The sequence below is a fragment of the Octopus bimaculoides genome, chromosome 5 (genome assembly GCF_046866305.1).
Source record: "Octopus bimaculoides isolate indiv1 chromosome 5, ASM4686630v1, whole genome shotgun sequence".
NCBI lineage: Eukaryota > Metazoa > Mollusca > Cephalopoda > Octopoda > Octopodidae > Octopus > Octopus bimaculoides.
This window is the reverse complement of record NC_142932.1, coordinates 52101928-52125056: the sequence shown is the minus strand read 5'-3', so window position 1 is coordinate 52125056 and position 23129 is coordinate 52101928. Positions and strand designations below refer to the sequence as shown.

At 37.6% G+C, this 23129-nt stretch overlaps 1 protein-coding gene across 1 annotated transcript in view; it reads left to right on the top strand.

Moving 5' to 3' along the window:
- Nucleotides 1-23129, top strand: part of LOC106873590 (cilia- and flagella-associated protein 44) — a 192187-nt gene that overhangs the window by 56202 nt on the left and 112856 nt on the right. Inside the window, exons 10-14 of the mRNA XM_014921024.3 lie at nt 1072-1275; nt 6194-6310; nt 12556-12702; nt 17401-17521; nt 20051-20175. Of these exons, the coding sequence (XP_014776510.2) occupies nt 1072-1275; nt 6194-6310; nt 12556-12702; nt 17401-17521; nt 20051-20175 (714 nt within the window). The remainder of the gene's footprint in view (nt 1-1071; nt 1276-6193; nt 6311-12555; nt 12703-17400; nt 17522-20050; nt 20176-23129) is intronic.

Sequence of the window (23129 nt, the reverse complement as noted above, 5' to 3'; positions counted from 1 at the left end):
TTTCCCTTTGCAAATACTAATCAGACACAGATAGTATGTTGTTAGCCAGCTGGAGGAGACGTCTTCCTGGGGCTATAAACAACAGTAGCATCATCTCCTATGGGTCTGCCACATTTAGGTGGAAAATATACTTCATGATATATATATAGCATCATCATCATCATCATCATCATCATCATCATCATCATCATTTAACATCCGCTTTCCATGCTAGCATGAGTTGGACGATTTGACTGAGGACTGGCGAACCAGATGGCTGCACCAGGCTCCAATCTGATCTGGCAGAGTTTCTACAGCTGGATGCCCTTCTTAACGCCAACCACTCCAAGAGTGTAGTGGGTGCTTTTACATGCCACCGGCACAAGGGCCAGTCTGGCAGTACTGGCAACGGCCATACTCAAATGGTGTTTTTTATGTGTCACCTGCACAGGAGTCAGTCCAGCGGTGCTGGCAATGACCTCACTCAAATGTTTTGTTCACATGCCACCAGCACAAATGCCAGTTTGTGGAAGTCATAGGAAATAGTTGAGATCATTGAGAGTTTGTATTTATTAGAGTATTATGTTTAGTGGTGTAATTTGAAGTATGTTGTGTGAAGACAGTCGTGTCTATCCTTGCTTCATAAAATCTGTATATCTAAGGAGACAAAATAAAGTATAAACACTATGGTTAATAATTCACTGCACCAGATTAGCTTCCATTTCATCAAAATAATCGAATAATCAGCTTTCCTCTTTATTTATTTATCTTTTCTCAAAGCTTGAGGAGTGGTTATTTGTAAAATGACATTCAGTGAAACAAGGATGGAATTTGATCCACAAAGACTGAGAAACAGCAAATTTCTGATTATGCAGTCATTATGCTAACATAATTCTGTTTCATATATACCAAGGTGCTTAAGCAATCATTCCATACATAATATCAAATTTAGAAGAGATTAACAGATAGAAAATCTTCCTCAATCCAATATATATCTTGTGTTATCTTGGTTAACTCTATCTGTTTGTAAATAATTGATCTTTCTCTAAATTTGATTGAAGGGTTAATGATTCTATTTCATTTCCATTTTAGTTATGCCCCAAGGGATCTCACATAATTGCTGGTTTTGAAGATGGTGTTGTGCGCCTCTTTGAAATATGCAAACCAGTTGATGAGGGTACTACTCGCAAAGGGAAAAATACTTGTGACTTGCAGCTGTATCAGGTGATTAAGCTTCACAAAATGCGCATAAACTCTATGGAGTTCAATGCTGAGGAAACTATATTGGCAACAACGGTATGTATGGTCTTTTTTTAATTAACTAATTAATTGTATATTTAATTTAAATAATAGAGAAACTTTTTAGTACTAACCTAGAATTTCATGTAGAATATGTTTGTGTTTATGATTATAAAATAAATTATAAAAATAGATCCAGTTGAGACAATCCAGTAGATATTGAACCCACAACTTCTAATTGATGCATATTTTTTAAGGTGGTTGAATGATTAATTCTGATATATTTCCTGGATTTTACATATAGGAAAACACAAAACATCTCTCTTTTAGTGATACATATCATTTTGTGACGTTTGTGCAGGATAGTTTTTATGTAATTTAATGAATAAAAGGGATATCGTCTTTTAATGTCTTTGGAGCAAAACTGTTCAATATTTATGCATGAAACTCTCCAATGTATGTTTAGATTCAGATCAACGGACTAGTGGTAAACAATATATGTGCACTAGACTTACATGCCATTCACAGAACCAACACATATTTTACAATACAACCATTGTCATGATTATTCACACAGCAAATCGCAGCGAAGAAATCAGACCCACTTCAGTGCAATTTCCAAACAATTGCAATGCTAACAATATACCTCATTCAATTATATATATATTTACACACACACACACACACACACACACACACACACACACACACACACACACACACACACGACACATCATTCAATTGCACTGTGTAACAAAATTTTAATTCTTTTTTGTCTTTGGTCAGTAAGTATTATTTCGTATTTGCTTTTATCTAGAAATGAAAGGAAATGACTACTCTTCACTTCAAAATTTGCTTTTGTGACCTGGACATCAATGTTTTGAAACTGACATATTTTCCATTACGTTCCAAACAGATTCAGGACTGAGTTGCTGGAGCAGAAATATCATTATAGCAAATATTCTGCTCAATACCACAGATGTGTGTGTCACTTGTTTGACCTGTTGCTTAGTGGCTGACAATATGTGCATTTCTGATTATGATCAGAAGTCGTCAGGGAGCATCAAAGACATATGTTGAAAGGGATTCTTTGGGGTTTGAATGAATGTAACAAAAGTAAAGTTTGAAGGAAATATTAGTCATTTTTCATACTTTCTAGGGGTAAGCAAATAAGAAATTACAGTTGCTACCGTAGGACAAAAATCATGTTACACAGTGTTATACATCATGTCATTCAATTATGTATAGACTGTTAATTTGCAATTGATGAAACCATAAGTAAGCACTCTTATTTTCCTGGTCATCTTTTTGGCTAAAAATAAGAAAATTTTCCAACTTTTGATTTCCTGAGTGAAGTGTAGATGTCAGCACTGCACCTAGGCTCTTTTTCATCAGAGAATTCTACAGAACTCCTAGTAAATGATACAGATATTGCCATGTTTACAAACCACTCTGGAGCAGTCTACATACAAGAAGTCAACTATACTGAGCTGCTCAGGATTGGGCTACATGCTCAAAGATTTAAAATGACGCTTTAAGATTTCATTGTCTTATATATGTAAAGAAAACTCAAATTCTCAATAATACAACAATCTAGGGAAGGAATAAATAAATTGATTGAAGAGTGAAACACCTGACTAAATACTTTGCAGCATTTGTTGTAATCTTTATACATTATGAGTTCAAATCCTGCTGAACTGGACTTCACTTCAGAATTAGCAACTGACATTGATTCAGAAGAGTGTAAAATTCCAGTATATAATGTGTTCTAGTGCCTAGTCAATATATCAATATAATACTGATTGTTAAGATGATGAGCTGACAGAATCGTTAACATAGGCGCAGGAGAGGCTGTGTGGTAAGTAGCTCACTTACCAACCACATGGTTCTGGGTTCAGTCCCACTGCGTGGCACCTTGGGCAAGTGTCTTCTACTATAGCCTCGGGCCGACCAAAGCCTTGTGGGTAGATTTGGTAGATGGAAACTGAAAGAAGCCCATCGTATATATGTATATATATATATATATATATATATATATATATATATATATATATATATATATATATATATATATATATATATATATATGTGTGTGTGTGTATATGTTTGTGTGTCTGTGTTTGTCCCCTCAAGATCGCTTGACAACCGATGGTGGTGTGTTTACGTCCCCGTAACTTAGTGGTTCGGCAAAAGAGACCGATAGAATAAGTACTAGGATTACAAAGAATAAGTCCTGGAGTTGATTTGCTCGACTAAAGGCGGTGCTCCAGCATGGCCACAGTCAAATGACTGAAACAAGTAAAAGAGTAAAAGAATATACCAAGCAAAACATTTAGTGGCATTTCGTCTATCTTTACATTCTGAGTTCAAATTCCACCAAAGTCAACTTTGCCTTTCATCTCTTCAGGGTTGATAAAATAAATACCAGTTGAACACTGGGGTCAATGTTACTGACTTACTCCTTACCCAAAACTTGCTGGCCTTTTGCCCAAAAGTTGAAATCAATATGATTCTGATCATTCTGGATCACAGTAGTATTGATATATTTCACCTGGGTGGTAGAATTAGCAGAATTGATTTTATTCTACCTTCTTAGTTTCTGACAGCAAACCATGACCTACTTGTGTTATAAGCAGAATCCCTCACCTGATTTAAAACCATTACCTCATCCTTCAGTATCTTTAATGAGTTTCACTCAGTTGCAAGCACCTGGACATGGTCTCCAATATGAGGATATTTTTCTCCTTCTATGCTGCTGGTTTTGGATGCTTTATAAAAGATTACAGATGCTAGCTCTTCTAAGTGATAAAAACATTTTAAGAAGGCATTAGTCATGCAAAATCCTTGAAGAAATAAACAGACTAATGAACGGACAATATGGCAATGGATTCTCAAGAGAGTATCATGACAGATGGAATACTTCAATGTGATAGGCGCAGGCCAGGTATGGTGAGATAGTTAAGAAGTTTACATTAAAAGTGCATGGCATTAGCCTTAAGTTAACTAAAGTCTCATGAGTGAAAGTTGATAGACAGAAATTGTCTAAAAGTCCTCTGAAGGTCTGATCAAGTGGTAGAATTTATTCATTGCCTGGTTTAACATACTACCAGACCCATAAATGCATTCACTGAGTCCATTCTCTTGCATGTTTGATTAGTTTGATTATATCTTCTTTATAATATTATCCTTTCTTCTCTACATTTTCAAAGGCTCTGAATAGGATCATGGCTCCTCTTCTTTCACGGTTGATGAAATTATTAAAGAAAGAAAAAGTCCAGTTTTAATAATTCTTTTATCCTTTGTCCTTTACCTGTTTCAGTCAACTGGACAGCAGCCAATTCTTGGGCACTGCATTAAAATCAAACAAATCAATTCCAGTGTTTTTTTTTTTATCCAGTCTGGCAGTTCTTTTTCCAGTCATTTTTTGTCAATCTATCCATTAATTTATGGGGATGTAAACAAACCAATACCAGTTCTCAAGCAGTGGTGGTGAAATTTGTCTCTCATTCCTTCTGCAAATATTTGAAACAAAATAGTAAACATTATTATTAACCAAGTTAAACAAAGATCAATTAATTAGTTGGATAAATATCTAACCAACAGAATAATAATAAAGGAGTGGAATTGAATCAGTGCAATGTGTTATTGATATTGGCATACTGATGCTCCAACGACAAAAAAAAAAATTGTTTCAGTACATAAATTCACATAAAGAATCTTGCAAACCAAATAGAAAAAAATGGAATAAACATCAATAAGCTCAAAAAACACAAACCAAATTTTCCAAGTTGAATCAACCAGGAGACCTAGGAGTAGACCAAGTTCAAGATGGCTGGATAATATCAGTTTCAAGTCTTGGCACAAGGTCAGCAGGTTTAGGGAGGGGGGCTGAGTTGATTAAGTCAACCCCAGTGTTCAACTGGTGCTTATTTTATCAACCCTGAAAGGATGAGAGGCAAAGTCAACTTCAGTGGAATTTGAACTCAGAACACGAAGACAGATGAAATGCCATTAAGTATTTTGCTCACCATGATAATGATTCTGCCAGCTCACCATCTTAATAATAATAATAATGATGATGATGATGATGATGATGATGATGATTATGACGACGACGACGATGAAAAAAAAAAAAAAAAAGAAGAAGAGTGCCATTTGCTATCTTGTGAACAATATTTCGACATCTTCCATGTCTTCCACTGGTTCAAAAAATAAATTTGTCAATCTACTTCATTTTGGTTAATATAGAAAGGATTGAGGTAACTCCTCCTGAAGATATAGAGTCAAAATTAAAAGAAGAGTGCCATTTGCTATCTTGTGAACAATATTTCGACATCAAAATGAAGTAGATTGACAAATTTATTTTTTGAACCAGTGGAAGACACGCAAGATGTCAAAATATTGTTCACAAGATGGCAATGGCACTCTTCTTTTAATTTTGACTCTATATCTTCAGGAGGAGTTACCTCAATCCTTTCTATATTAATAATAATAATAATAATAATAATAATAATAATCATGTTTTCTACTGAAGGCACAAGGCTTGAAATTTCTGGAGAGTGGGATAGTCGATTGCATTAACCCCAGTACTCAACTGGTGCTTATTTTATTGACCTCAAAAGGATGAAAGGCAAAGTTGGCCCCAGCAGAATTTGAACTCAGAACATGAAGACAGATGAAATGCCATTAAGTATTTTGCTCACCATACTAATGATTCTGCCAGCTTGTTATCTTATGATGGTTGGATAATATTGATAGTCTCAGTTGGTTATGATTGAGAATCCAGCCAAAAGGTCTAATGACAGTTGTTTTCAATACAATCCTATGGAGGAGGTAACTGAAGACCTTACCCCACTGAACCTTCTAGAAATAGTGGATGGAAAAGAGGGATGAATGAATGGATAAATATGTTAGCATTCAAAAAGTACATTGAAACCATACTCCTTGGTTTTAAATTAAGTATCTTTATTTGTAGGGAGAAGATCGTGCTGTATTTTTCTCTAGGTTCACTCAGAACCTTACACTTGAACCTATTGGATTTGTTGAATCCCCTCATCATCCCAAGAAGCTGCTGTGGTTTCCCAACAGTTTGGTATGTATGAAAGAATTAATTATATTCAGTATGTTGTGAAATGTTTTTTACTAATCTCAGTGGATGGATGACATCAGCTCTCAGACACTGCATTAAATAGTTTAGTCGATCATACTGACTGATCATAAAGACACAAGCGCACGCACACGCACACACACACACACACACACACACACACACACGAACATGATATGCATTGCCACATAAAAAGCACTCAGTCCACTCTGCAAGGTGGTTGGTGTTAGGATGGGCATTCAACCTTAAAACTCATGCTAAAACATACACAGAAATCTGGTTTAGTCTTCTACCTAGCCAGCTCCTGTCAAACTGTCTAACCCATGCTACCATGGAAGGCAAGTATTAAACAATGATGATGAGGCATGCTGGTATCATGTAAAAGCACTCATACCAGTGGCACATTAAAGCCCCCCTCTATGTATATATATATATATATATGTATGTATGTATGTATGTATGTATGTATTACTTTATTTGTGCATTAAGGCTACCATTAGTTTCGTGTTAAGAAAAATATCATATCGTAATGATTTTTCAAGTCAATCACATGTGGAGGGATGGCATTCATTTCCAGCTTTTATCTTTCGTTTTTCATCCAAAATGGAGACAAACGCCAACCCTCTATGTAATCAGCTTAAAAAATTGTTATGATATTACCACACAGCCATGTCTGTGCCTAGGCTTGGCTATGTGGTAAGAAGCTTGCTTCCCAACCACATGGTTCCAGGTTCAGTCCCACTGTGTAGTACCTTGGGCAAGTGTCTTCTACTATAGCCTTGGGCCGACAAAGCTTTGGAATGGATTTCGTAGACGGAAACTGAATGAAGCCTGTTGTGTATATATATATGTATATATATATCTCATAGGTGCAGGAGTAGTTATGTGGCAAGAAGCTGGCAGAAACGTTAGCACGCCAGGAGAAATGCTTAGTGGTATTTCATCTGCCGTTACGTTCTGAGTTCAAATTCCGTTGAGGTCGACTCTGTCTTTCATCCTTTTAGGGTCGATAAATCAAGTACCAGTTACACACTGGGGTTGATGTAATAGACTCGATCCCTTTGTCTGTCCTTGTTTGTCTCCTCTATGTTTAGCTCCTTGTGGGCAATAAGGAAATAAGAAGCCTGCTTCCCAACCACATGGTTTCAGGTTCAGTCCCATTGTGTGGCACCTTGGGCAAATGTCTTCTACTACAGTCAAATAACTGAAGCAAGTAAAAGAATAAAAGAATGTATATGTGTATGTGTGTGTGTATGTGTGTGTGTGTGTGTGTCTGTGTGTGTGTGTGTGTGTGTATGTATATATATATATATATATATATATATATATATATATATATATATATAAATTAAGGTACTCAGAAATCTGGATGTTTGTACATTTACAGATTTTTATTAATGTCACATATTAAATAAAGCGCTTTTCACCTAGTCATGTAGGATTTTCAAATTGTTTTGAGAAAACTTTGCGGAGGGTCTCTTTATATAGTTTTATTGAGTGTGTAGGGGTGGAGAGAGAGATATATAGGATAGTAAGAGAGGGTGAGGAAAAGTGAGAGAGAGAGAGAGAGTGTGTGTGTGTGTGTGAGTGTGTGTTTTTTTGTGTTGGTGTGTGTGTCTGTGTATGTGTGTGCGTGTGTGTGTCGATGGGAAAGAGAAAAGAAGAAAATTGGGTCCATAGCTGGTTAGTTCTTTTCAATAAGTTTATTTTTAGCCTTTTAAAGGAATGGCAAAAGCAGGTGTGATCGTTTTGAAGAAGTTGCTTTTCAAAAAGAAACTTTGGTGTCATTGTCTAGTAGGAGAGTGTGGGTGCGTTTATATGTGTGTGTGTGTGTGTGTGTGAGTGTGTGTGTGTGTGTGTGTGTGCCTGTGTGTGTGTGTGCGTGTGTGTGTGCCTGTGTATTTGAAAGGTGTGTCAGTGGGAAGGGGAGGGAAGAAGAAGATTCTGTTTACAGTTTACAGTTGGTCAGTTCCTGCTGTGACAAGTTCATGGTATTCTTTGGTATCATTGTCCAGTGGTAGAGAGAGTGTGTGTGTGTGTGTGTGTGTGCATGTGTGTCTGAAAGGGGTGTAAAAGGGAAGGAATTGTGATTATATCTATACAACTGGTTAGTTCAAAAAAAGTTAGGAGAGAAATATGAGAACCTAGGTAACTGGGTTCAATTCTTGTTGGTACAAAAATGTCCCACTATCTGGGTTTCTTGCCGTTTTTTTAGGGTCTGTTGTTCCAAAGTTGAAGATCCTAGATGGGTTGTGATCTGCATGTTTCAGCCATTCAGTTTTGGTGAGAATTTTGCTATGAAGTATTTCTCCATATTTTTCCTGAAGGAGGTATCGTTTCTTGAGCATTTATAGAAGGGAAAGATCTTAAATTTTCCTTCCCTACATGTTCCTAGGTGTTCACTCAGTGGAATTTTCCATAGTTCCTCCTGTCGGACATGTTGTCAGTGAATTCTGGCTCATTGACATAAGGAATTTCCAGTTTCACCTATATAATTCTCCTTGCATGTGGGGCAGGTTATGCAGTATATTACATTCTGCGTCTTGCAGTTCATGTCTGCATTTACATTGAATGTGTGACCACTCTTAAATTTTATCTGTTTGTTCCCCTCTATATATTTGTAGATGGGGTTGCTGCAGGTTCCACATCTACCATCTCCACACTCTTTTACGTAGAATTCGGTTTTATTCTCTGCTGAGAATTTCGCTCTTGTAAGGTGTTTTTTTAAGTTTTTTTCTTGGCGTTTACTGTTTTTTATGCAGATCACAACAGACCCTAAAATAACGGCAAGAAACCCAGATAGTGGGACATTTTTGTACCAACGAGAATTGAACCCAGTTACCTAGGTTCTCATATTTCTCTCCTAACTTTTTTGAACTAACCAGCTGTATAGATATAATCACAATTCCTTCCTTCCCTTTTACACCCCTTTCAGACACACACGCACACACACACACACACGCACACACACACACACACGCACTCTCTCTACCACTGGACAATGATACCAAAGAATACCATGAACTTGTCACAGCAGGAACTGACCAACTGTAAACTGTAAACAGAATCTTCTTCTTCCCTCCCCTTTCCACTGACACACCTTTCAGATACACAGGCACACACACACGTACACAGACACACATGCACACACACACACACACACACATATAAACGCACCCACACTCTCCTACTAGACATTGACACCAAAGTTTCTTTTTGAAAAACAACTTCTTCAAAACGATCACACCTGCTTTTGCCATTCCTTTAAAAGGCTAAAAATAAACTTATTGAAAAGAACTAACCAGCTATGAACCCAATTTTCTTCTTTTCTCTTTCCCATCGACACACACACGCACACACAGACACACACACCAACACAAAAAATCACACTCTCACACACACACACACACTCTCTCTCTCTCTCTCTCTCACTTTTCCTCACCCTCTCTTACTATCCTATATATCTCTCTCTCCACCCCTACACACTCAATAAAACTATATAAAGAGACCCTCCGCAAAGTTTTCTCAAAACAATTTGAAAATCCTACATGACTAGGTGAAAAGCGCTTTATTTAATATGTGACATTAATAAAAATCTGTAAATGTACAAACATCCAGATTTCTGAGTACCTTAATTTTTTTCTATATAATTTCTGTACATCACCTCCAAACCTTCAAATATATATATATATATATATATATATAGTATGCCCCTGTGAGCTTCTCCATGTTGATGACCTCTAATAGCTGAGTCACTATCAAAGCTAGAGGAGAAGTTTCAGATGTGGAAGCACGGTCGAGAATCGAAAGGCCATAGAATTAATCTAGCAAAGCCAAAGCCTCAGTAAATAGGAAAGCAGATGAATCACAAGTCCCTTCAGGTAGATGGCCCTGCTTGATCGGTAGAAAAAACATAAGTAGAAACTCCATAAGATGTACCCAGTGTAAGCTATGAACACATAAGAAGTGCAGCAATATCAAAGGAAGGTTAACTGGGAAGTTAGATTTTGTGTGTGGCAAATGCTCAAGGACAATAAATATGTGCAGGAAACAGCTTCTGTCACATGCCAAGGGAAAAAAACTAGATGTAGTTGATAGCTTCCATTACCTAGGTGATCAAGTCAGTAGCAGTGGTGGATGCTTTAAGAGTGTTGCTGCTAGCATAAGAATAGCCTGGGTAAAGTTCAGAGAGCTCCTACCTCTGCTGGTGACAAAGGGCCACTTGCTCAGAGTAAAAGGTAGACTGTATGACACATTTGTGCGAACAGCCATGCTACATGGCAGTGAAACATGGGATATGACTGCTGAGGATATGCATAAGCTTGCAAGGAATGAAGCCAGTATGCTCTGCTGGATGTGTAATGTCAGTGTGCATACATGACAGTGTAAGCGACCTGAGAGAAAAAGTGGACTTATGAAGCATCAGATGTGGTGTTCAAGAGAGACGACTGCACTAGTATGGTCATGTGTTGTGAATGGATGAGGACAGCTGTGTGAAAAACTGTCACATCCTAGCAGTAGAGGAAACCTGTGGAAGAGGTAGACCCAGGAAGACCTGGAATGTTGGGCCTCACTGAGGCGATGACAAGTGACCAAAACTTTTGGAGATAAGCTGTGCTTGAGAAGACCTGGCAAGCCAAGTGAGACCATAACCATGGCCAATGCCAGTGCAGTATAACCAGCCCATTTAAGAGTACTCTTCAATCATTGGGCAATGAACTGCACTTGTGAAGACCTGTTGAGTGAAGAGAAGTCATTGTCATGGCTGATGCCAGTGCTGCCTGATTGGTACCCGTGCTGGTGGCATGTAAAAAGCACCATTTGAGCATGGTCGATACTAGTACTGCCTGACTAGCCCTTGTACCGGTGGCACATAAAAAGCAGCCACTACACTCTCGGTGTGGTTGGTGTTAGGAAGGGCATCCAGCTGTAGAAACTTTGCCAGATCAGATTGAAGCCTGGTGCAGCTTTCTGGCTTGCCAGCCCTCAGTCGAACCGTCCAGCGCATGCCAGCATGGAAAGTGGACATTAAGCAACAACGATGATGATGATATATATGAATGTATATATGTGTGTGTGTGTGTGTGTGTATAGTTTCTCTCTAACAAATTTCACATACAAAGTATGGCTCAATCTGAGTACTTTGCCCAAGGCACCACACAGCGGGATTGAACTTGTAACTTATGTGGTTACAGAAAGAAACTCTTAACCACATAGACATGCTGATTAAGAAAAAGATCTGTGTTATTACATATTACTTTCAAGATGATGTTTAATGGATCAAGCCATCTGTAAACTAAAATTTGAATCATTTATGATGAGTCTGGTCACAAATGCAGCACCTCTCGAAATGTAACTATATGCAATGCTGCAGTCTAATGACTGTAACAAATAAACAATAAAAGATAAAGGATAAAGAGATTGTAACTGGAAAGTCAACTCTTTTATTATTATTATATTTCCATTAAAATACATTACCTTTATTTAAATCAATACTGGAAATAACGAGAAAATGAAGAATTTGGTAAAATAACTTCATTTTTATTAAGCTGATGTTTGGAAAATAAATTAACACAAAATTTTGATAACTTTAAAACAGAACAATTGTATTATGGAACCAAGGGCAGTTTCAGGATACTGGTACCAAAAGGGTTAAGGAACTAAATGACAGTCATCTAGGTTATAAGTTCAAACCTTCTAAGGCATGACCAGTTCAGGGATTGTGTGCTAGTCCCATGTAATTCAGGATAACCTTGAAAATATTGTTTGCAAGAAAAGGCAAAACAAATTACATGAGGTTATATTTATGTAAGAATGTATTCTGCTCAAGATATGTTTTTGTTGTTGCCTAACTGTTGGTCAGCTCTCTTTGAGTAGACCTATAATGACAGGTGTTCCAGCCATATCCATCTTGTTTTTCGAGGTGTATTTAGGAGTTCGTTATCTAATGTGTCTTTCTCTTTGTTAAGATGCTATGGTATGATTTGAGCAGAATTTGGTTACTTTTTGAAGCAGGCTGAGTAACTGAGTAGAGACCTACTCATTGGTTCATTTGTTCAAGATATGTACCCAGTAGGCACTTCATGAAGCTTCAACAGTCTCTTGTATAAATCTTTAGAAAAGAAATGCCACCAGATTTGAGCTATTGACAGGCTGCAGTTGTTCAGCCACTGAACCAAATGCATATTGTGTCATTTTATAATATCACTTCACTTTGAACTTTATTTCAGAATAAGATCCTCATAATATGTGAAAGGAATTCAGTGGTAGAGTTTGAAACACCAGAGGAAGCAGTGTTTGATACTGAACATACATACTTCCTCGGAGAGTTGAAACCAAGAATTTACACATTTAAAAGTATAAAATCAGTCATACTGGTGAGTGATGAATTTAATTGAACTATAACAGCAAATGACATTATGATTATTCAAACCAATAAAATATTCAATAAAAAGATTAGATGTCATATACAAACAGAAGAGCTTATGCTTCAAATAGCAGGACTGTTTCTGGATCTTGCCTTGGGTTATTAGTAAAGCCAGCAGTGCAAGATTTGGCACTTATAATGAAAGCATGAGCTCTGCAAACCACATTGCATACTACACATTTAGGATGACAGTAACTCTAAATAAAGACTGTTACTGATACAGATCTGAAGGGAACCTTTAGTGTTGATGTACAGAGTACTTGGGCTAAATTTGAAAGTTCGCATTAAAGGAAAAGAAAACACAATATCCCATCCAAAATTTAAATTATTTTAAAAAATCAAAAAATAACAATTAAATTATGGCTGGGAGGTAACAGTTTCTCAAAGTAGATGCCCTCAGCTTCCATGATGGCCTCAAGATAGTTCTAAAAACTAGTGCATATTTTCTTCACTGTGTCTCTGGGAAGATTATAAAATACCTCTTTGATCTTGGCCACCAGCTTGGCCTTAGTTTCGTTAGCAGAGTGGTTGGTGTCTTTCTCAACTGCACTCCACACATAAATAATCCATGAGATTACAATCAGGGGATTAGCATTTTAGAAATTATGGCTGGCGAAGTAGAAATTCTCTGATAACTACTTCTGCCTATTTCTAGAGGTATGGCAAGGAGCTGAATTTTGTTGCTACACACTTGGCCTTCCAGTAGCAATCCTTTCCAGACAAGATTGACCACAATCTTTGGCAGCTTCTCATATTTGATCAAATTGAGCCTAAGGCCCTGTTCAAAGATATAGGCATGAATTCCAGTGTGCAGACATAGTTAGAACACCTGCTTTATCCCTTACTGCTGGTCACAGCTTCATAGTCTCACTTACAGTTGACCATGTTATGTCTAACAGCCTATACAGTGTTCACAGAGCAAGAGCAGCACTCATGATGCTGGCATTTTGATAGCCAGCACATATCATCATGATACAAGTAACTCATTTCTAATATTTAGATGGCTTCCAATCTTCTATGTCAGCTAACATTTTCTCAACTACAACTTTAATCTTTATGTTACTAAAGGCTGTTGACTTTTCATCAATACATCAAGGTGTTTCTAAAAAAAAAAAAGAAAAGAAGACATAAAAATTTTAAAATTTACTCCAAACACCTTGTAGATACTGACTCTATTGCTAGCGATGTAATAAAATGAATATTTTCCATGCTGGATGGCAGTCACATCAAGGCCAGTTTTCCTATTGTTGTGTGTGCCTGATGATGACACCTGTTCAAACCATACAAGCAAGAAAAGTTAATGTATGGTGATGACAGTGATGATAAATATGATGATGATGCGAGGCATGTTTTGACTACTAATTCTAGCATACTTCTAATTATGGAATATCATACCATAGCATCTTAACGGCGATCTTTCGATACTAGTCCGTTACAACTTCCGGTCGTTGCACACACGCATACTGATTACATGATCGTATAGTGTGTTTATGTGTTTAAAGTTTCAGTTCAGATGGCACCTTACTCACTCGCACCTTGGCCACACGTTTGCCACAGTATGAGGGCAAGAGCACCCATTCCTCTGTCCTTATTGCCTCTGTGGAGTGCTTTATTGCTTCCTCCTCAGTTGTGAAGCACACCTCCACAGTGGCGTATCTCCTCCCTATACTGATTACATGATCGTATAGTGTGTTTATGTGTTTAAAGTTTGAGAACTGTATGCATCTGAGGGGGAGAAGGTTTGAGTTTCTATTTAATGTTGTCTTTTCATATTTTCAAGTCATTGAAAAACAAACGCACCATACGATCATGTAATCAGTATGCGTGCACGCAACGACTGGAAGTTGTAATGGACTAGTATTGAAAGATCGCCCATCTTAACAAAGAGACAGACACATTAGATAATGAAGTCCTAAATACACCTCAGAAGACAAGGTGGATATGGCTGGAACATCTCTCATTCTAAATCTACTCAAGGAGAGTTGACCTACAGTTAAACAACAACAAAAACACATCTTGAGCAGAATATATTCTTATAAAAATGTGATTGCTCTTTCACCTCATGTACTTTGTTTTGCCATTTCTTGCAAACAATATTTTCAGGGTTATCCTGGATTAGATGGAACTACAAAATTTTTGGATGGGATATTGAGTTTCCTTTCCCTTTTATGCAAACTTTCAAATTTAACCCAATTACCCTGTACACCAGGGCTAAAGATCTGTATCATTTCTTATTTGGACTTGCTGCCATCCTAAGTGGGTAGTTTGTTCTATTTTCATATTGCATTTTTCACATTGCCTTTTCAATTACTGTGGTAATGAAGGAAGCCTCATTTAATATTTAGAAGCTTTTAGGCTGATGAGCTGGCAGAATCATTAACATACCAGGCAAAATGCTTAGTAGCACTTTATCTGTCTTTACGTTCTGAGTTCAAATTCCATTGAAGCTGACTTTACCTTTCATCCTTTCGAGGTTGAGAAAGTATGTACCAGTTGAGCACTGGAGTTGATGTAATAGACTTAACCCCTCCCTGAACTTGCTGGCCTTAGTATTTACAAGCTCTACGTTGACTTCATTTAAAATTGCTTGTTACTTAGGGAGAAAACCAAAACAATGGACTTCAAAGATCTCTTATATATAAGACATCTACATATTCCAGCTAATGCAGACCCCTACAAATACACATATACACACACACACACACAAGTAATTATGTAGAGAGAGAGAGTGACATAGATGATAGACAGTTTGGTAGATAAATAGACAGGCAGACATACAGACATGTATGCATATGTTCATCATCATCATCATTTAACAGCCACTTTCCACACTGACATGGGTTAGACGATTTGATTGATAACTGGTGCAGAGAGCTGCACCAGGTTCCAGTCTGATTTGGCTTGGTTTCTATGGCTAGATACCCTTCCTAACACCAACTACTCCAAGAGTGTATTGGGTGCTTTTCCCATGCCACTGACATGGGTGCCGTTTATATGGCACTGGCAGGGGCCACAACTATGATTTCACTTGGCTTGTCATACCACATGAGGCTTGTAAATAAGTATCACTGTCATACAAACAGCATTATCCATTTCCACTTTCCCTTAAAAATGTGTCAGGCCATTAGAAAAAATGAAAACAGATGAGGCTTGATGACAACAAATGCAGCCAGTGATTGAAAAATCCTCCTCAATGAATTCTATTTGGTCCATGCATGCTTGGAAAAGTTGGCATTAAGTAGATGATGATGGAAATGGTAAAGAAGCACCCAGCACACACTGCTAAGTGGTTGGTGTTAGGAAAAGCATCCGGCTGTAGAAACCATGCCGCAACAGACAGTTGGAGACTGGACATCTTCCTGCTAACCAGCTCCATGTTAAATCGTCCAACCCATGCCAGCATGGAATGTGGATGTTAAACAATGATGATGATGTGTGTGTGTGTTTGTGTGCATTTGTGTATGTGTATGTGTGCATGCACATGCACATACATATATATGTATGTATGTAAATATGTATGCATGTATAAGCCTTGCAAATCTCTCACTCTGACTGTATACCTTTATTTTACCTCTCTGATACTATGAATTCCTGTGCTTTCTGCTACTTAACCAGATTAGATTCTGCTAATTCATCATCTAATAATCTACAGATAATTTGAAATAATTTCAGTCAGTATATATATTCTTTTATTCTTTTATTTGTTTCAGTCGTTTGACTGCAGCCATGCTGGAGCACCAACTATATGTGTGTGCGTGTGTATACACACACAATTAATGTGAGTTTGGAGGGATATATAATCTGGGTGGATGCCATAGTGGTTCTCAGTTATGTTCCAGGTTATGGCTAACTGCATTGATTAGTATCTAATGTTCATGACTACTATGAGTTGTCACTCGTGCTGTAAATTCCTCCGATGGGTAATTCTGTGCTCCCTTCTCTAGATGGTAATATTATCTGGAGTGTATATTAGCAATGATTATAACAATATAGAATATGGAGATTTGTTCATTCTCAAAATTTATTTCCTTTATTTTGCAATTTCATACAACATATTTTATGGCTATTACAACCTACATGTTTTCCATACACAGAGTACAGGCAGTTGCATCAAAACTATCAAATGGACATATCCCGAATGAAGCTGCACAGAAAATTAAGCCATAAAAATGTGCTGTATGAAATTATAAAATAAGAGGAAATAGATCTTGAGTATGAACAAGTCTCCTTATTCTATATCACTATAATTATTGCTACTCTCTCTCTCTCTGTATATATATGTGTGTGTGTGTGTGTGTGTGTGTGTGTGTGTGTGTGTGATAGATCGCTGACCACGACATTGAAATTTTTTTTCTCCTTGTTTTCTCCTTATTCTTTCTGTTGAAGAGCGTAGCTCGAAACGTTAAAGACTTTCCCTATTCCTGAGCATTAAACTAATACATCCTTTTGTTGTTTATACCACCTGTCCTCGTCTGTTGTTGTTTTTTTTTGTAAATTCTCCCATATATATATATATATATATATATATATATATATATATATATTATGGACTTCTTTCAGCCTCTGTCCACCAAACCTACACACAATATAGAAACATTTCTCAAGGCCTCTACCATTTCCTAATTAGAAATCTTTGTTGTTTTGGCAGCATGAAGAAGAGTTGGAAGTTCAAAGGAAGTTAGAAGAAGAGCGTCTCAAACAGGAAGAAGAGGAACATCAGAGACGGAGAGAGCTTGGCGAGGAATCTGATTCAGAACCTGAAGAAACTGGTATGACTCTTTATTGGCTCTATTTTGGGGGAAAAAAACAAAATTGTTCCAACAGTTTCACAGAGTAAAAGACAGTGGTTTGAAATATCAGAACATGTTTTTTGAGGTTACATTTTTGTTTAGTTATTTATTTATTTATTCAATGAAAGGCCATGCTCCAAAATGTTAGAACTTCAGTCTCTTTATCAGCAATTTTGCTTTCACAACATCAATAATTTCTCTGGAATTAATGCTCTTTTTCTCATATTTACTTACAAATATCTTTTGTAGGGAAGAATGTTTTGTAAACTAAACTGATACTGATATATTTTTCACATTTATTCTAATAAATTAATTGTTGATCAAAGCATATGATTAATCAATTAGTTAATTCATTAGAGTCCTTTCATCACAGTTTGTGACATTATCAATAAAGCACCTTCATCTGCTGTGCTTTCGTAACAGAAGAAAACCAAATGAGAGCATGGTATCAATAAGGCCACAAACTGCAATGAAAGAACTCTGACAAACCAACTGATTGATTGATCAAACAACTGATTAGTTAATTAGTTAACTAGTTGACTGATAATAATAATTACTAACATAAGCACAAAGCTGCAAATTTACAAGGAGGGTGTTATTAAATTGATTGATTTTTCGACTAGCTTTTCAACTGGTATTTATTTTATCAACTGTAAAAGGGTGAAAAACAATGTCAACCTCAGTAGGATCTGAACTCAGAATGTAATGTGCTATGACCAAATACAACAAAACATTTTGTTTGATGCTCTACTGATTCTACCATAAGGGAAATGTGAATAGTATGTATGTTTTTATTGGTAAACAACCCTCATTAACTACAACAATAACTTCATATGTACCAAGCTGAGTCTAAAGTTTTTTCATATCTCAAGCTTTATTTAATAGTTCAAACTGATTACATACAAAAAGTGTTTATTCATCAAAATATATCCCATCATACTCTATTCTCTTTTGCCATCATTGTGCCAGAAGCTCGATTCCATGCTTATACCATTTAGCTGATTTAGATGCAAGACACTTCCTGTACTCATTTTCAATCTCATCCACTTGTTGAACCCTAGTGTTGAGCCTCCATGCAGTCAATGGTCTATGGCTCTGAAAAGGTGCTAATTTGATGGTGTAAGGTCTGGACTGTAGGCAGAGTGAGGCAGCACTTTCAATCCCTCAAGTCCTTCAAGTTTGCACCTGGTCTCATTGGAAATGTGTTGGGGGCATAGTCTTGCTGTAAGAGTGTGTGTGTCTTTAACAGACCAATGCCATGTAGCAGGCTTTCAAAGCATCATATACTTGCTGCAGATGTTGGGCATAAAAGCTAGTGTTCATAGCATGATCATCTGGGACAAGTTCAAAATTCCACCAAACACACAGCATTCCCTTTTGTTCAAACCACCCTTGTTTAACAGATTCTAAAACCCGGGTGAAACAAAATCACTGATTTCTCTTATTAAAATTATGAAAATAGATCCATTTTACATCTCTAGTTACAATTTGATGCCAAAAATGGGCATCTTAAGGATTTACCAGCAGCTGTTTGTTAATGTTCACATGTCATTGAGAAATAACACATCTTATGAAAAATTAAAAAATATGCTAATCAAAATCATCAACATCCTCATCATCGCGATATCATGCCCACTTTTTCATGTTGGTATGAATTGAACACGTTTTCTGAGGCAGAGTTTTATGGCCAGATAATCTTCCTGTGACTGTCTTTTGGTTTCCTCTTATGATACATAAGAATACAATGTATCTATTTTAAAACTGGAGATCATACATGACAAACTAAACCAATCACTACATGGTATCATCATCATTTTTACATTCACTTTTACATGCTTGCATGGGTCAGATAGAATTCCTGAGGCAGATTTTCTAACCCTGGACGTTCTTCCTGTTACCATTCTCACTTGTTGTGATGGCAGTCTCTTACTGCTATCCCATGATATCAAGACAAGGAGGAATACACACATGCACACAAGCAAGTGCACGCACACACACACACACACACACACACACACACACACAAAGTTTCTTTTATTTTCTGTCAATCAAATGCATTCACAAAGTTTTGGTCAGCCTGGCTCAAATGTGCCTCACAGTGGGACTGAACCGGAAACTATATGGTTGGGAAGCAATCTTCTTAACCACATAGCCATGGTTATGCTCACATTCTAAGCACTGTATTTGCTAACATATAAGATGCACTTTTTTTACCATAACAATGTCTCAAAAAAAGTCATCCCAGGTCTTATATGCAAAGTTGAGTTTCCTATAAGCTTTTAACGCACTAAAAGCTTTTCTCCTAAATATGCACTGCTGAACTTAGGGTGTGGCTTTTATGCTGTCAAATATGGTATACACTCTAATGATAATGGTAATAGTCTAGAAACATTATGATCTCATCAATGTTAAACAGATTTAAAATATGTATATGAAGTTTATTTTTATTTTCCTACCTCTTCCATTGCCTTGTATGATTGTCTTGTCTTTGCCTGTTCTTTTATTTAGAAGAAAAAGAAGAATCTAAAGAAGAGGTAGTAGAAGATACCTGGGAACCGTACATCCCTGAAATCCCTAGTCCCATCTTATGTGGCATGTATTCTTCAGATGGGAGATCTTTCTGGTTGACATTGGTAAGTTCAAAACAATACATGATACCATCATTATTGCTTTAAAGTTAGCTATTTTTGTTTTATTCTCATGTTGGCACAGGCTGGATTTATAAATAGTAACCAGATTCCAATGCTGGAAGTTCAAGAACCAAATGAAGAGCAAATTTTCAATCTTGGGATTATCCTGATTCCAAAAAGGTATAATATGTCTATGCTGAGGAAACGTAAATTGAGATACAGGTGTCCTGGACGGACAGACAGAATTTTGTGTTTATTATTATAGATGTGTATGCATGTATGCATATGTATGAATAAGTAGCTTCCCAATCACGTGGTCCTTGATTCAGTCCCACTGAGTGGCACCTTGGGCAAGCATCTTCTACTATAGCCCTGAGCTGAACAAAGCTTTGAGAGTGGATCTGGTAACTGGAATCTGAAAGAAACCCATCTAATATTTATATCTATGCATGCATGTGTGAATGTGTGTGTGTGTGTGTGTGTATGTGTGTGTGTGTGTGTGTGTGTGTGTGTGTGTGTGTTTGTGCATGTGTACATACATATACATAATTGCATAAATGTACATATATATATATATATATATATATATATATCTCATCATCATCATCATCATCTTTAATGTCCACTTTCTATGTTAGCATGGGTTGGACGATTTGACTGAGGACTGGTGAACCAGATGGCTATACCAGGCTCCAATCTGATTTGGCAGAGTTTCTACAGCTGGATGCCCTTCCTAACGCCAACCACTCCAAGAGTGTAGTGGGTGCTTTTACGTGCCATCGGCACGAAGGCCAATCAGGCGGTAATGGCAACGGCCACGCTCAAAATGGTGTATTTTACATGCCACCTGCACAGGAGCCAGTACAGCAGCACTGGCAACGATCTCACTCAAATGCCTTTTCACATGCCACTGGCACAAGTGCCACGAAGGCGATGCTGGTAACGATCACGCTCTAATGGAGCTATTTACATGCCACCAGCACGGAAGACAGACAGCTGCTCTGGCAACGATCACGCTCGAACGGTGCTCTTAGCCTCCACTGGTACAGGTGCCATCACGATTTTGCTTTCACTTGCCCCAACAGGTCTTCGCAAGGTAGGAAAGGTACACAGAAGTGGGCTGGCTACATCCCTGGCAGAAGCCTTGGATTTTGGTCTCACTTGACTTGCCAGGTCTTGTCACACACAGCATATTTCCAAAGGTCTCGGTCAGAAGTCATTGCCTCGGTGAGGCCTAATGTTCGGAGGTCGTGCTTCACCCAGGTCTTCCTGGGCCTGCATCTTTCACAGGTTCCCTCAATTATATATATATATATATATATATATATATATATATATATAATTAGATGAAGATAGTTATGGCCAGTCTATAGAGTTACCCAGGGTTTCATGTGCATAAAGCGCTTAGCTTTAAGGTGTTTCTTAACACCCTAATGGCTAGTGGCCTTTAACCTCTCTTCAAAGTGGAATGGGAAAAGACCTTATAGCTACTTGTTGAACACTTGGACAAAGGGTTAACCAGGAAGGATTGTGTCCCTTAGATCACTATCCCTAAAGAATGTGGTCAGCTTGTGGGTTCCAGGTCTTAGTAGGTTCATAGGTACTGATGCATTTTCAACAGACACAAACTAAGAGTCCCTTTTAGTTGTGCCCCCAATGTTAAAAGTATTTTAGTTAACAACCCTAGACCATTAGTGAAAGTAGGATGCTTATGCAGGGACTACAGCATATCCCCAATGGGAGGCCAATGTGAATCCAAGGGGTTCATTTACAAAGCTAAGGTGGTAACTGACACTAATGGCAGCAGCAACTTTCTCAACTACTACTACAGTAGCAGAAATGGCTGTATTAATGGCAGTGGCAACAGCTCTAACAGAAATAGCAGCAGCACCATCGCAAATGATGATGCTAATAATGATAACAATAGTAACAATGACAACAACAACAACCACCACCAGTATAGTACCAATAACAGCTCCAATTGCAATGACGAGAGCCATAGCAGCACCAACAAATCCAGAACCAACACCACCACCGATGATGTCCTCCCCTGTGCCAGTATTAACGATGCCAACACCAACACTAACACTAACAACACCAGCACTATCAACAGAAGTTGCAGTGTCAACATCAACAGAAGTAGCATCGCCAGCAGTGATATACAAAGATACATTGGTTGTTTCAGAAACACCTTCAAGCAGCTCCTTTCTGACCACAGGTCCTCATTCAGGATCCCACAGTGTCAATATGCCACATCTTTTAGCCAGTCATGTGTGGTGCCTGAAAGATGAAGGGACTCCACATAATCTCATAGAAGATCCTAGATGAACTGGGCCCCTACATCAACAGGAGAAAGTGTTGCAAGATGTACATAGCTGAATGGGTGAGAATATCAAAGAACTTCCTTGACCCGGGGAACATCTCAAATTCCAGGCCAAAAGTCTTCAGACTCTGTTTACACTTCAGGAGATTTCTATTGAAGTTCTGGAACCCACAAGCTGACCACATAAATTATAGATAGCGATCTAAGGGAGACAATCTCTCACATTTAACCCTTTGTCTTTGTATTCAAGAAGTAATTACAAGGTCTTTTATTGCTCCACTGTGAAGAGAAGTTACAAGCCATTGGCCATTAGGGTCTGAAGAAATACCATAAAGCTAAGCACTTTACAGCCGTGAAACTCAGGGTAACCCCATGAACAAGACATAACTATCTTTACCTAATTACTCTACTGCTCTATAGCTCAGAGTATGCTTCTCAAAAGATTTGTTGATGATATGTATATGTGTGTGTGTGTGTGTGTGTGTGTGTGTGTGTGTGTGTGTGTGTGTGTGTGTGTGTGTGTGTGTGTGTGTGTGTGTGTGTGTGTGTGTGTGTGTGTGTGTGTGTGTGTGTGTGTGTGTGTGTGTGTGTGTGTGTGTGTGTGTGTTTATATCATTAATAAATTTATAAAATT